General features: G+C 55.3%; 1 protein-coding gene across 1 annotated transcript in view; it reads left to right on the plus strand.

Annotated features, from left to right (window-relative positions):
- Nucleotides 1–13,882, plus strand: part of ADCY1 (adenylate cyclase 1) — a 115,767-nt gene that overhangs the window by 81,722 nt on the left and 20,163 nt on the right. The window contains exons 9-14 of the mRNA XM_060108374.1: nt 1,458–1,652; nt 1,800–1,897; nt 3,088–3,172; nt 8,234–8,323; nt 8,853–9,109; nt 9,392–9,518. Coding sequence (XP_059964357.1) covers nt 1,458–1,652; nt 1,800–1,897; nt 3,088–3,172; nt 8,234–8,323; nt 8,853–9,109; nt 9,392–9,518 — 852 coding nt within the window. The remainder of the gene's footprint in view (nt 1–1,457; nt 1,653–1,799; nt 1,898–3,087; nt 3,173–8,233; nt 8,324–8,852; nt 9,110–9,391; nt 9,519–13,882) is intronic.

Raw genomic sequence — 13,882 nt, forward strand, 5'->3', positions numbered from 1 at the left:
AGGATTTTTTCTGTATCAGTTGATATGACCATGAGGTTTTCCATGTGGTGGTTGATATGGTGTTAATACGATGGATTGCATGGATGTTCAAATATTTAAACAGTCTTGCATATCTTGTAAAGGTCATGGTGTAGGCCTCTACTTATATATTGCTGAATCCTGTTTGCTAAAGTTTTGCTAAGGATTTTTGCATCAATATTCATGAGGGATGTGACCTCAAAAGTGGTTTTCCTTTTTTTAATACTGTCTTAGTCTGGTTTTGGTATCAGTATAATACTGACTTTATTATTTATTTATTTATATAAATTTATTTATTTTATTTGTATTTATTTTTGGCTGCATTGGGTCTTCATTGCTGCACGTGGGCCTTCTATAGTTGCAGCGAGCCGGGACTACTCTTTGTTGCGGTGCGCGGGCTTCTCATTGCGGCAGCTTCTCTTGTTGCGGAGCATGGGCTCTAGGCGTGTGGGCTTCAGTAGTTGTGGCATGTGGGCTCAATAGTTGTGGCTCGCGGGCTCTAGAGTGCAGGCTCAGTAGTTGTGGCGCATGGGCATGTGGGATCTTCCTGGACCAGGGCTTGAACCCATGTCCCTGGCATTGGCAGGTGTATTCTTAACCACTGTGCCACCAGGGAAGCCCCTAATACTGACTTTATAAAGTGACTTGGGAAGTGTTGACTTCTATTTTCTGGAAGAGATTGTATAGAATTGATGTTAATTCTTACTTAAATGTTTGGTAGAATTCACGGTGAAACCATCTCAGCCTGGAGATTACTTTTGCATGAATTTTAAAATTATGAATTGAATTTCTTTAGCCATTATAGGGCTTTTCTAGTTATCTTCCCTGTTGGGTGAATTGTGGTAGTTTGTATGTTTCAAGGAGTAGGTAATTGATCTGAGTTGTCAAATTTATATGTGAACTATTTTTCAAAGTATTTCCTTATATCCTCTTGATGTTTCCAGGGTCTTTAGTAAATTTATATTTCTTTCCTGAATTTGTTAGTGTCTTTCTCTCTTTTTCTTTGTCATGCTTGCTAGATATCTGTTGATTTTATTGACATTTTCGAAGAACCAGTTTCATTGCTCTGTGCTGGGCACTGTCCACTGCACATGAGCGGGGTCCCTTAACCCTCCACATGGTGCCACCGCACAGGTACCATGTAACCCCACTTACAGACACAGGAACCCCAACACCGAGGATGAGATAACTCATCTAGGATCTCGCTGCCAGACACGGGAACTTACAGACATGGGAACCCCAACACCGAGGATGAGATAACTCATCTAGGATCTCGCTGCCAGCAGGTGGCTGAGGCAAGGTTGCATCTCAGATCCCCAAACCCGGCCCCCCCAGACTCTGCAGTGGGCGAGGACCCAGGAGGAGGGAGCTTAAGAGCTCTTTTCTTTAATAAGTGGAGAATTTGACACTATCCCTTCCTTTCTTTCCGTGACGGGCAGCGGAGGGCATTGAGAACAGCCTCGGAAAAACTCAGAAACCGCTCATCTTTCTCTACAAATGTTGTCCAAACCACCCCTGGGACACGCGTCAACAGGTACATTGGCCGCCTCCTGGAAGCCCGCCAGATGGAGCTGGAGATGGCGGACCTGAACTTCTTCACCCTGAAGTACAAGCAGGCTGAGCGAGAGCGAAAGGTGAGTGTGGGGGTGCTCTGGGGGGGTTCTGGGAGTGAATGTGGGTGGCCCTTCTTGCTGTAGTTCTAGGCATCCCTGGCGCCCTTGGGAAGACCTTGGCGCCTCCAGGAAGCTGGGCGGCTGACGGTCCTTTTCTGTGTCTTCCAGTATCACCAGCTTCAGGACGAGTATTTCACCAGCGCCGTCATTCTGGCCCTCATCCTGGCCGCCTTATTCGGCCTTGTCTACCTTCTAATAATCCCACAGTAAGTGCTGTTCCAGGTCCATCAGTCAGAGGAGAAGGTCACCAGGAGTTCTTTTCTTTTCAAGTTCAGGTTCGACTCCCGCGGTCACACTCCTGCAGTGCCCTGGCCTTTGGGGACGGCCTGAGCCACACACCAGTTCTCCATTTACCAGAGGAACTAGCTGGGCACGCCTGATGGCAAACGTGTGGGATGCTCACTCGCAGTTTTTAATTTTAAATGTGCTCAGTTCTCAGACACCGTATATTTTCAGTGACCCTGTCCACACCACCTGCGCCATTGACTTCATGACAGCGTCTGCAGCAGGAAACAAACAGGGCACCAAATGGGCACTCTGGTGTCTAGGTGCTTGTCATTTTCAGAAACATTAAAATGAGGAAAAGTAGGCTTTGGAAAGGAACAAAAGCATAATGATTTTAATAACATGTAGTCATCATAAGTCAAAGTGAGTGGCAGTTTTTGTCTCCACTTTTCTTCCAGACGTACCACTTTCTTTTTTTTTTTTTTTTTTCTTTTTGGCGTTACTTGGGCCTTCCACTGCTGTGGCCTCTCCCGTTGCGGAGCACAGGCTCCGGACGCACAGGCTCACCGGCCATGGCTCACGGGCCCAGCCGCTCCGCGGCATGTGGGATCTTCCCAGACCCGGGCACAAACCCGTGTCCCCTGCATCGGCAGGCGGACTCCCAACCACTGCGCCACCAGGGAAGCCCCAGACGTACCACTTTCTTAATAAACCTCCCGAGTGGAGCAATTCTCCTGTGAGTTTCCAGAAAATACATGGAAGCTGCCCCCCCACCACCCCACCCCAGGACACTGTGGACACACAGTGGCCATCTGCACGGCCCTACATGGGGATACAGCTTTTTCTAGAAAAACCCTTCCCAGTTGAAGCCCAGTAAGAGGGTAGTGCCCAGTAGCCAAGTCTGTGCAACCCTAGCCCTTCCTGCATAGGGAAAGCATCTCTCAGGCACTCCCAGGACTAGAGAGACCCTGGGGGGCTTAGAAGTTGGGGTGGACACAGGAAGGGCTCCTCCCCTAGAAAAGAGCCAGCATGGGCAAGTCCCCAGAGACCGCTGCTCCTTCTGGGGGGCCAGCGACTGGGTGAGGCAGGGGAGGAAGGGTGGGTTCCCAGGCATTTCTCGGGCACACCTCGCCCGGCCCAGCCTGCAGTGCCCACGTGTCTTCTGTCCTAGGAGCGTGGCTGTCCTCCTCCTGCTGGTGTTCTGCATCTGCTTCCTGGTGGCCTGTGTCCTGTATCTACACATCACCCGGGTCCAGGTATATGTGTGCTTGTGTTCTCTACCTGCTCGTTACCTAGTCCAGGTACCAGTGTGTGTGTGTCTTGCACCTGCACATCACCTGGACAGATAGGTGCATGGCTTCTGCCTGCCCTGTTGGCAGGACAGGTTGGGTAGTGGAGGCAGTTCGTCTGCTTGCCTTCTTGGCAGGCAGAAAGAGCTGTCCGCATATTGGGAGTTCCTGAAGCCCGTCATGATGTGCCAGGTGCAGTTTGGAGTTCTGGGAAGGTGCCCCAAGGACACAAGGGTGGGTGATTGATAGTGACTGGAAAAATGAACACAAGGTGTGATGCTGTTTTCTGCGGATGGAGCGTCCTATGGCTTCTTGTGGGTTCCTGTCCTATCCTGGGGTGGCCACACTCTCGAGGATGCTTCATTGGCTTTGGAGCCAGGGCTGAGTGCATGGCCCCATGTCGCCCATGGCTCCTGGAGGAGGGCTCTGTCCTGGTCCCGCACGCCTTTCTCACATCCTGAACCTTCATTTTCAAATGTCTCCTGTCCCCACTAGACCCCCACGTGTCACGTCTGACAGACCCAGGGTTATTTTTGCACAGTTGTTGAAAACAGCGACTTGAGAAGATCGGCTCTAGTTTTATTTATTTAAATTTTTTATTATTCATAGGTAACTTGTTGAATTAAGAAAAAGTGCTATTTATTCAAACCACATTCCCAGCTCTTTGATTTCATAGATGGAGTGGCATCTGGTTTGGTAAACTGGAATTTCCCACTTCAAATAAGATTGCTTTATTCACCTAATTTCAAATGAAAGCATGGCAAGTGGATGCTAAGTTCTTAGCCCGTCCCATTCATCCCCAGTGTTCAGAATCTGTGTACCTGGTGGACAGTTTTCCTGGAGGAGGTGGCCCTGGCTCCCCCAGCCCCTTTCTTCCCATCCATACCCCCCTCCTCACCCTCCCCCATGGGCCTGAGCATTTTTTCTAGGTGTGCGATTTTGACCCATTGCTTCAGTGGGTCAGTTCAGGGCGATGGTCAGGAAGCAACGGTGTGCAGCGTGCCTGGTCCTGGCAGCAGGCAGCTGCAGGTCGCCTGGCCAGCGCGCGCCAGTTCAGGGGCCAGCTTACACGCTTGCACACTCCCCTTCGCAGGCCCTGCGCCGGGCTCTGAGCTCACCACGGGGTTTGTGCAGAAGACTAGGCACCAGGCGCCAGGAGGGGCCAGACGGCAGGCAGGCTCTGGCTGGGGTGGGTGGGGACAGGCAGTGGGGGCAGGGTCGTCTTGCAGAGGCCAGCACGTGCTGAGATGGGGAGACGTGAGTGGTCACGGCTGTGCACGCAGGCGGGAGGGTCCATTGCAGCTGAGCATCCCTGAGAAGGCCTGGAAGTCAACTGGGCAGAGTGCCTTCCTCTGTGATGTAGAAGCGGCCACAGCCAGGGAATCCAGCCGGTGTGGCAGCTCCATTGCTAGGGGCTGCCAGCGCGAGAGCCTCAGTGTCTCCGTCCGTGAAAGGGACGGGGACTGGAGCTGATATTCATGATGTACTGGGAGCAGGGCCTGGCACACATTCTTCCCGTATTTCAGCCTCACTTTTCTATCCGCCATCCCAGTCACCCCTTTGTGGTCCCCTGAGCGAAGGCAGGGGGTACCGCTCAGGAGGTGGGGTTCCTGCCTTGGGTTTCCACCCCTCCCTACAGCCCTGGCAGGGCTGGCCTCCGGGGAGGAACAGTGCCCCGCCCACCCGGCCCCCGGCCCGGCCCACCCTAGACCCCGTGAGCCGCCTGCAGCGGGTGGGGAAGGCAGGGAGGAGGTCTGCAGTGGTGGTGAGATTCCGCTTACACTGGACGTTGTCGATGAATGGACAGTGACTGGGAAGTTAGAAAATCTGTAGGTTTTCCCTCCTTGGGGAGGGAGACGGAGCCTCAGCAGAGGACAGTGACCCTCCGGAGACAAACTCGAGGGCTCTGCTAGCCCCTGAGAGTGCCCTGCCGTCCCCACCTGCTTCCCACCCAGTCCTGGTCCCTGTGACCCATCCTTTTCTACCTCAGTCCCAGTGGCTTCTGCAGTGCATCTGTGTGGGATTGAGTTCATGTATTTAGCATAGGGTAAGTCATATTTTTTAAACTTCAAATTGCAACTCTCTGGGGGGCTGTGAAATTGGGGGTTTTTTGCTTGTTTTTATGTGTGTTTTTTTTTTTTTTTTTTTTTTTGTGAGGTGTGAACAAAAGGAATGGAATAGGAATGAATGAAAACGCCATCACATCAACTGTAGTCAGGGTTTCCCGGAAGTTTGCTTCAGTTGTGTGTACCTGTGCGCCGTAGTGTAAAACGCAGTTCTTACTACACTTGATCTTAGCCAAAGGCTGATGCCAGGTTTGATGCCTGGTCAGAAGCCTCTGAAGCCCCCGCCCCCCATGGGAGCACGTGGTCTCTGGAGCTAGGCCACGCCCTGTGCTTCTCTGGGCCCTCAACACGCATGGGCGGAGAATAAGCCCAGAGCGCAGAGGCAGGGCCGAGTGGAGAAGGCTGCGCTTGTGTAGTTGTCGCCTTTGCCTAGGTCGTTTAGACTCTGCAGCCACGCGGCTCCGGCAGAGTGTCGCCCACGTTGGGACTGACCTTCCACGGTGCCGGGCGGTCACCCCTCCTTTCGCCGGCCATCTGGTGCGGCTGCGGTTTCTTCCGTGTGTCGCGCCCTGGCCACAGCTCGCTCCACGGCTCCTCTTCTCTGCAGAGCACAGGGCAGGGTCTTGCTCTGCATCCCCTTGCCTCGCAGCCTTGTCACACCATTGGGTTCCTTTGTGAAATTCAGCTCAGGCTATGAATCCTGCTCTGGCCGTGGAGTCCCGGGCGCTCAGCCTGGCCATTGCTGCAGAGTCCCTTCGTGAGACAGTGACAGCGTGCTCTGAGGATGTGGCAACAACAGACAGCCCCCTGGGTCACCTTTGACTAATTGTGGGTCACGTTCTGGGGGAATTTGCCATTGTTTATGTCAGATCAGCTACCTTTTTTCTATATTATGACAAACTATTTTTCATGCTGTTTTTTAGGTCTGTGGAGATATATATGTGTGTGTGTGTGTGTGTGTGTGTGCGCGCGCCTGTATATTTGTTTTTTTGCTCAAGAACTGATAAGTTGACCCAAATTAACTGTAAAAAAGGCAGCCTGGGGCTTCCCTGGTGGCACAGTGGTTGAGAGTCCGACTGCTGATGCAGGGGACGCGGGTTCGTGTCCCGGTCCGGGAAGATCCCACATGCCGCGGAGCGGCTGGGCCCGTGAGCCATGGCCGCTGAGCCTGCGCGTCCGGAGCCTGTGCTCCGCAACGGGAGAGGCCACAACAGTGAGAGGCCCGCGTACCGCAAAAAAAAAAAAAAAAAAAAGGCGGCCGTCAGTCTTAAAATGAACAGACAGCCTTTCTTATCATGCCTGCGTTCCTACCCCTCTAGTTGCTCCCAGCAAACAAGCCCCAACTCCACGTGGGTCCTTGTGATTGTCATTGTTAATTTCCAAAGAGGTATTTTAACTCTTGTGTATTCAGTCAAACACGTTTGTAGGATCAGGCATTTAGCATGGAGTGAAGAGGGTCTCAGTCCCCCGAGGCTGGCAGTCACAACTCTTCACCATTGTGTGATCCACGGACGGCCTTAAACAATGTTATTTTGCAGGTAACGGAAGAGCCAGCTCAAATGGTCTTAAATGATAAAGGGAATTTATTGTCCTATATATTCAGAAAATCCAGATGGAGGGAGAGAAGGAGGGGAGGAGGGTGGGCCTAGGGCTGGTTTTATCCAGCGACTCCATGCAACTACCTGAGACCAGTTTCTCTCTGGGTCTTCTAACAGCCCCTCTGTGCCGGCTCAGCCCGAGGCTGCTCTTCCTTGGGTGGCCCAAAGGCATCAGCAACCCAGCTGTACATCCACGCCCACCCTCCAGGCCCAGAGGGGGACACACCGTGCGCAGGGCTTTCCCAGCCTTGGCCAGTGGCTCTCCAGTCATCACCTCCCGAGAGACTTTTGTCCTGTTTCCACCTTTCCCGCAGTACCAGGGGCCAGGCCCTGCTCCCGGTGGCGCCCTGGGGGCTCCTGAAGGCCACCTGACCAGAAGCAGCGTCTTCAGGGTTTGCTGAGTAAAAGAGTGAGCAGCCCGTGCTTCTTGGGGCTGGGGTGGAGTCCCCCGGCGCATCCATGGCCTTGCCCAGGGCTCAGTGGGAGAGAAGACTGGGAGGGGAGTGACACAGGTACTAAGACAGCGGGGCTAACACCACTGCAGAACAGCTCTTCTGTGTGAGGACCTCAGAGGAGATCCGAGTTTCAAGGAAAATACAACAGTATTGGAGCCTAGAACTGGGACCCAGATCCGTATTCACCACTGTGTGAGCTGGAGCCGCCCACTCTGTGTCCTGGGCTGTAGAATGAGTGGTGTCTGGCCTGCATTTCCTCACCGGTAGAGCAGGGTCAGTAATGATCCCGACTTCATAGCGGGGAGGATAGAGGGATAACCATGTAGATGGTCCTGGGCTCCCTGGCTGGTCGGTGTTTTCTGTAATCTCCCTGTGGTCTCTATTTTTGTTTTCGTTTCTAATTTCAGAAGTGTGAGTCTAAGGAGAACGTCTTTTATCCATGAAATCATTTTTTGAATATTGCAAAATGTGTTTATTAAATAGACTTAAAATAAGGCTTCTAATAACTTGACAAAAACTTTATAAAGCCTGTGTGAAGAAAATGATAAAACTTAATTAAAGCATATAAGACACAAATAAATGGAAAGTCTTACCATTTCTGAGATAGAAGGATGCCATATTCTGAAAATGTCAAGGTAATCTGTTCAGTGATTTTCAGTGCCACTCAGCGTCACAGCATCTTTTTAATTTAAAGACTTCAGTTTTCGTCTTTTTTAGTTTTGGCAGCTTTTTCACCTGGGAGATTACTTATATGAAAACAGCCAAGAAATGTGTGTGAAGGATGAATAGTTGGTGAGACTCTAGCTGGGTACAGGCGGCTCTGGACATTCTGTACTGTGGTTTATTTACTGTGAACACGATCGACTTTGTAATAAGAGGCCGTTTTTTAAATAGCATTTTGTTGTTCAGTGTTTTCCAGGGTGCCTGACCATCCAGATCCGCACTGTCCTGTGTATCTTCATCGTGGTCTTAATCTACTCCGTGGCCCAAGGCTGTGTGGTGAGTGTCTCTGCTGAGCGCAGGGCTGGGCGTGGTGAGAGCCGCCAGGTGCAGGTACATGGGGGGCCCTGCGGGGACCACCCTGGAGGGCCTGGCCTTGGGCTGGGGAGGGAAACAGGGGGATCAGAGATGGGCCTGGGGGTGCCCAAGGAAGCGGGGTGGGGGAAGGGGACATCACCCAGTGCAGGACATGCGATCCTCCTGGGAATGGAGCCCCGGCCTTCACAGTGTGCAGAGGATGAAGCTTGGGCGGAGAAAGAGGAAGGAGGGCATGGGGGGAGGGACAGGACGGAGCTGAGTGGTTTGGGAGGATGTAGGGGTCTCATGCCCCCAGGCCCTGGGGAGCCTGCCCCCTCTTAGGTAGTCAGGAACCTAGAGGGGCCGGGAGCAGGCAGAAGTTTCCGAGGCCTGGCTGATGGCGCTGGGGGAGCGGGTCGGAGCGGGAGGCCGTAGGGGGCTGGGAGCAGGGCGCGTGAGTGTCCTGAGTGGGGCTCCTCCCACGCTCCTGGGTCTTCTGTCCCCCCTCCAGGTGGGCTGCCTGCCTTGGACCTGGAGCTCCAGTCCCAACGGGTCCCTGGTGGTCCTGTCATCTGGGCGCCGGGACCGCGTGCTGCCCGCCGCGCCCTGCGAGTCTGCGCCCCACGCCCTGCTGTGTGGCCTCGTGGGCACCCTCCCGCTGGCTGTATTCCTGCGGGTCTCCTCCTTGCCAAAAATGATCCTGCTTGCCGTGCTTACCACCTCCTACATCCTCGTCCTGGAGCTCGGCGGGTACACGAAGGCCGTGGGGTAGGTACGCTGTTCCCGCTAGAGCCGGTGGCCAGGCATCGCCTGTGTCCCCGCGAGGGGCCCTGTATTCCAATTTGCTGAACAGAAGCTCGCCGGTGCCAGGGCTTCTCCCTTTTTTCACTTGGACCCACGTTCCAGCCAGTCCTCGGGTTTCCCCAGGGATGTGGTTCTCTGCCCGGATCGGTCCCGGGCGCCGCTGGGGGTGTCGCGTTTGAGGGGCCTCTGGGGACTGGCCTTGCATTCTGGACACTGACGTGGGTTTCCTTCCTTTTCTTCCCCAAGGGGTGACACCGTCTCGGGCCGCAGCTTTGAGCCGATCGTGGCCATCCTCCTGTTCTCGTGCACGCTGGCCCTGCACGCCCGGCAGGTGGACGTCAAGCTGCGGCTGGACTACCTGTGGGCTGCACAGGCAAGAGGAATCCCTCTGCTTCCTTGGAGTGGGGGGCAGGGGGCCCTTGGGAGAGGTGTCAGGTGGGGGCTCCCGGCTGAACGCCGGCAGCTCTGTGGATGGCACCATTGGGGCCAAGGAGCAGGAAGGCAGGAAGGCAGGCAGGCGGGGGGCAGTCTGACGAGCCCTGTGTGACAGTCAGAGTTTGGCTGCTTTGCCAGCAGTGAGCAAAGGTGTGCTGGCAGAGGGGTGACGGTGCAGAGGGGCTCAGCCCCCGCTGGCCGGACGTGACAGCAGGTCTCATCAGGGTCGTGGAAAATTCCTGAAGATGCTGAATCTGGAGTGGCCCGCTCCAGATTTAGGTCTGTGGTTGGGGTCCAGGACCTGATGTTTTTACAGTGCATGCTGGGGAAATGAGAGGGAGAGAGACGGAGGAGTAGCAGACCTGTGAGCTGTCCTGGGCCCTGAGCCCCGGTGTCAGGCGATGACCCCCAGAGTTCAGCCTGCTCAGCTGCCTGGGAGCCAGAGCACAGGTGCACTGGGCATACCCAGGGCCACTTCTGGGCCCAGCCCAGGTCACGCGTGGTGTGGTGTGTCTCCGATCCCCCTCACCCACTCCCTGTCCCCTTGTCACCTGCTCTGTGTCCCTGACTCGGGGAACCAAGGCCTTCCAGCTTTCTGGTCCAGAGGTCAGACTCCATCTGTGTAACTTGCACACTTCTTGGCTCTGGACACATTGCTTCCCCTTGGTTTCCTCGTCTAAAATGGGGAGGCTGGTGTGCAGTAGAACAGAGGCTGCAGGAGAGTCTTCTCATTCTGACACATGAAGAAGCAGCCCTTGGCTGTCTGAGGGAGCTCATTCTGTTCGGTCCTCACAGCAGCCCTGTCCGGGAGGTGGGATTACAGATGGGGCTCAGACACAGATGTGATGTGCCCAGGGCCAGGGCTGGAATGACTGGAGGTCCCAACAGGTCTGTGGTGGGTGGGAGCGTCTGCATACCAGGGACCCTGTGTGCAGCCAGGGTCCCAGCCCAGAGCCACGTGGCTCTGAGCCAGGTGTCTGGGCACACCCCGCCGTCACCCCACACTCTCCCCGCAGCAGGACAGGTTCAGACACGCCTGCTGGGGGGCCCAGGCTCCTCTTTTTCTGCCTGCCCACATCCTTGCTTCAGGAAGACGGATGACGCCTGTCCGTGTCCTGTGGTGGAACAGGCAGGAGGTCAGTGGCTGAGGCGCCCTCCCTGGTCAGCTGTGTCGGGTGGCAGGAGGTGGGCCTAGAGTTAAGTGGTCCTCCTCGGGGATCCCACAACTCCACTTGGGGTCCCTGGTCCGCAGTAGAATGGACTGAGGACCCTAATCCCGTGTGGGAGTGTATCGGTTGGGTTCTGCAGAGAGGAGGGTTATTCCCGGCATTGGCCCGCGAGGTTATGGAGGCTGAGAAGTCCTGCCCTCTGCCACCTGCCGTGAGAGAACAGGAGTGCTGGGGTGTATGTAGTCCAGTCCGAGTCCCAAGGTCAGAAACCAGGAGTGCTGATGTCCGAGGGAGAGGGAAGGTGGACGCCCCAGCTCAGGCTGAGAGCCGAGTGCCCCTCCTCTGCCAGTTTCTTCTCTTCAGGCCCCAGGGGATTGGATGACGCCCACCCACATTGGTGCGGGCGAACTCTTCCCACAGCCCAGCTATTCAGAGCTAATCTCTCCTTCAGACACACTCAGAAGGGATGCTCACCAGCCGTCCGGGCACCCTGTGGCCCCGTCAGGTTGACACATACAATTAGCCATCGCAGTGAGGAGTGATCACAGTTCCCCTCCCAGCAGGCTTGGCGCACCATAGGTGCAGACACTGTGTTACGTCTGACAGGCTGTAGGCCCCACTGGGCTCTCTCCGGAGCCACTGCTGGGTGTTCTCCCTGTGGGAAGGAGGGGCAGGGAGGGGGGATGGGAGGGCTGGCTGTGATGGGGGCGGAAGGCAGTGGCCACTCCAGTGGAAACTGCTGTTCACCCTCTAGTTTAATTAACCTGGAAAAGACAGATGCTACTTAAACAGGTTGCTGTCTGCACACCAGGGCAGGTTGTATTCAAGATCATGAGGAATTATTCCATTACTCTGGGTAAATAAAAGAAAGAAAATGTGCGTGTGTGTGTATCTGTCTGTGCACACACAGATATGCTAGGTGAAAAGCATGGCTTATTTATTCCTTTTTATACAGCAGCTTTACTGAGGTGTAATTCACATCCCACATGGTTCACGCACCCATATAAAGTATACAGTTCAGTGGTTTTCAGTATATTCACAGCATTGTGCAACCAACCCCACAGTCAGTTTTAGTACATTTTTATGCTGTCCAAGGAACCCCCATAACCATTAGCGGTCGCTCCCCATTTCTAGCCACCCCCCCAGCCCTGAGCCACCACTCATCTACTTTCTGTCCCTGTGGATTTGCCTGTTTCTTTATTCTTCAGCCTGTACTCTTAAGTCAGTGCCTGTTCTGGACACACTGACTCCCTGTGTGCGGCCAGTGAGAGCCCTGAGCCAGCCCTTCCTGGGACAGACCCCTGATTCGCAGGGGCCTGTGGCCCAGCCCTATCTTCACTCCATACTTGGATTCCAGGTGGGCAGGAGGCCGCTGAGATCTGAGCCCCTCGGCTCCCTCTCCACAGGCAGGGACCCCCCAGGTGGGCTCTCTGGAGAGCACTGGCCCCAGTTCCTGTGCAGCTTGGGCAGGGCCCCTGGTGAGGGCATAAGGGTGGGAATCCACCCGATTTTGTCTCACCCCCCTCCTCGGGGGGCTTAGGCTGCCGCCTTCACCTGTGCCAGATCCAGGCCGCAGCCCCACCGACATGTGCACACGATGCCCAGCCAGGCTTCTGGGAAGAGCCTGGGCTTCTCTGGGCCTCTTGGACGCTTGAGACTCAGCCATGGGAGGGTGAGGGGCTGGTGTTGAGGAAAGGGGACAAGGTGTGTGCCAGGAGGGGGAACTTCACAGAGACCCCAGGGGGAAAGGGTGGCGGGGAGACCATTGAGGGGTCAGAGCCCCCCCTTCTCTGTGGGCAGGGCTGACCGCTGGCCCCAAAGCCAGGGTGGCAGGATCCCATCCCTGTCTCTGGAAGGTGGCCTGGTGATGGAGTGTGATGGAGCAGGGGCAGGGGGAGGCACCCCGGGGTGGGAACCCCACAGTCACAGGGGCCACCAGGGGGCAACTTGGAAGTGGCCCTGTAGAGCTTGGGCATGGTTTGCCATCAGGCGAGGGGGTTGCGGTAGAGGTGGGTGTGGTCTCAGGCACGTATCACTCAGTCTGGGCAGAGGGCAGAGGGCACGCTCCAGACCAATGAGGTCAAGAGAGCTAATGGCACTTGGGCCATCTGAAAGGTGGGGCAGGGATAGGACAAGCCCAGGCTGGTGCAGTGCCCAGGGCACCACAGTGGAGGGTCCCCATCCCAGACCACAGTGGAAGGGGTCCTCAGAACCTGGGACAATTTGGGCCACCGGACAGGATTCATGACCTTCAGCCAAGGGACACAGCCAGCCCACAGTGCCCATGCTGGGAGCGACCCAGCCACGCTCTCCTGCCTCCCTCCCAGCCCCTGCGGATGTTCCCACTGGCCGAGCCCAACCAGAAGCCAGAGGCAAGGGGGCCTGTAGGTAGAGCCCTCTGGGTGGGTCCTGGGTCAGCACAGATGCCAGGAGAAGAGGCCAGCTCACACCATTCCTGGAAAGGGGATCTGGCTGCTGCAGTTTGCCAAAGCCGTGCCAGGTAATGGAGGACAGCCTCTTTGTGGTGGGCTGTGCCACTGAACTTGGTCTTGTCTGGCTCTGGCTGGGTATCCAGGGTGACCAGGCTGGCTGATCCCCGAGATGTGTCTCCTCACCGTCAGCTGGGCCCTCTGGTTTAAGATCTTTCAGTTATGAGTAGCTACTCAGAGCTAGAGAAGAACGGGTTTAGGATGAGCCAGGAAGAGCTGGACCGGCTTGGGGGTGTGGGAGATGGGGTTTCCCACTCGTTGACTGGGTGCCCATTCTGGACCTCACACTCAGAGAGTGGGATTGAGGCCCTGGCTGTTGGCTCCCCTAGCCGGGGACCCCTTCCCCCAGGCAGGCAGGCAGTTTCACTCATCTGGATTGGCAAGAGCTGTTCTTGGCATGGGTGTCCCCTTAAATGTTATTCAGTCCAGTGGTTGACCCTGTCCTGGGGTCCTCTGCCAGTGATACCCCTTGCACACCCGGCCCCACAGTGAAGAGCGCTTTCCAGGGAGTCTGGTGCAGGAGAGAACCTCTGTGTCCTGGGGGAAGGGTTGCCTACATGGAACACACTGACATATTTTTCTAACGATGTGTAACAAGAAATGCCTGGCTTTCCTGTAAGCACAGCAAAACAAGGAAATTTCTA

This window comes from Mesoplodon densirostris, chromosome 9, assembly GCF_025265405.1.
Source record: "Mesoplodon densirostris isolate mMesDen1 chromosome 9, mMesDen1 primary haplotype, whole genome shotgun sequence".
Lineage (NCBI taxonomy): Eukaryota > Metazoa > Chordata > Mammalia > Artiodactyla > Ziphiidae > Mesoplodon > Mesoplodon densirostris.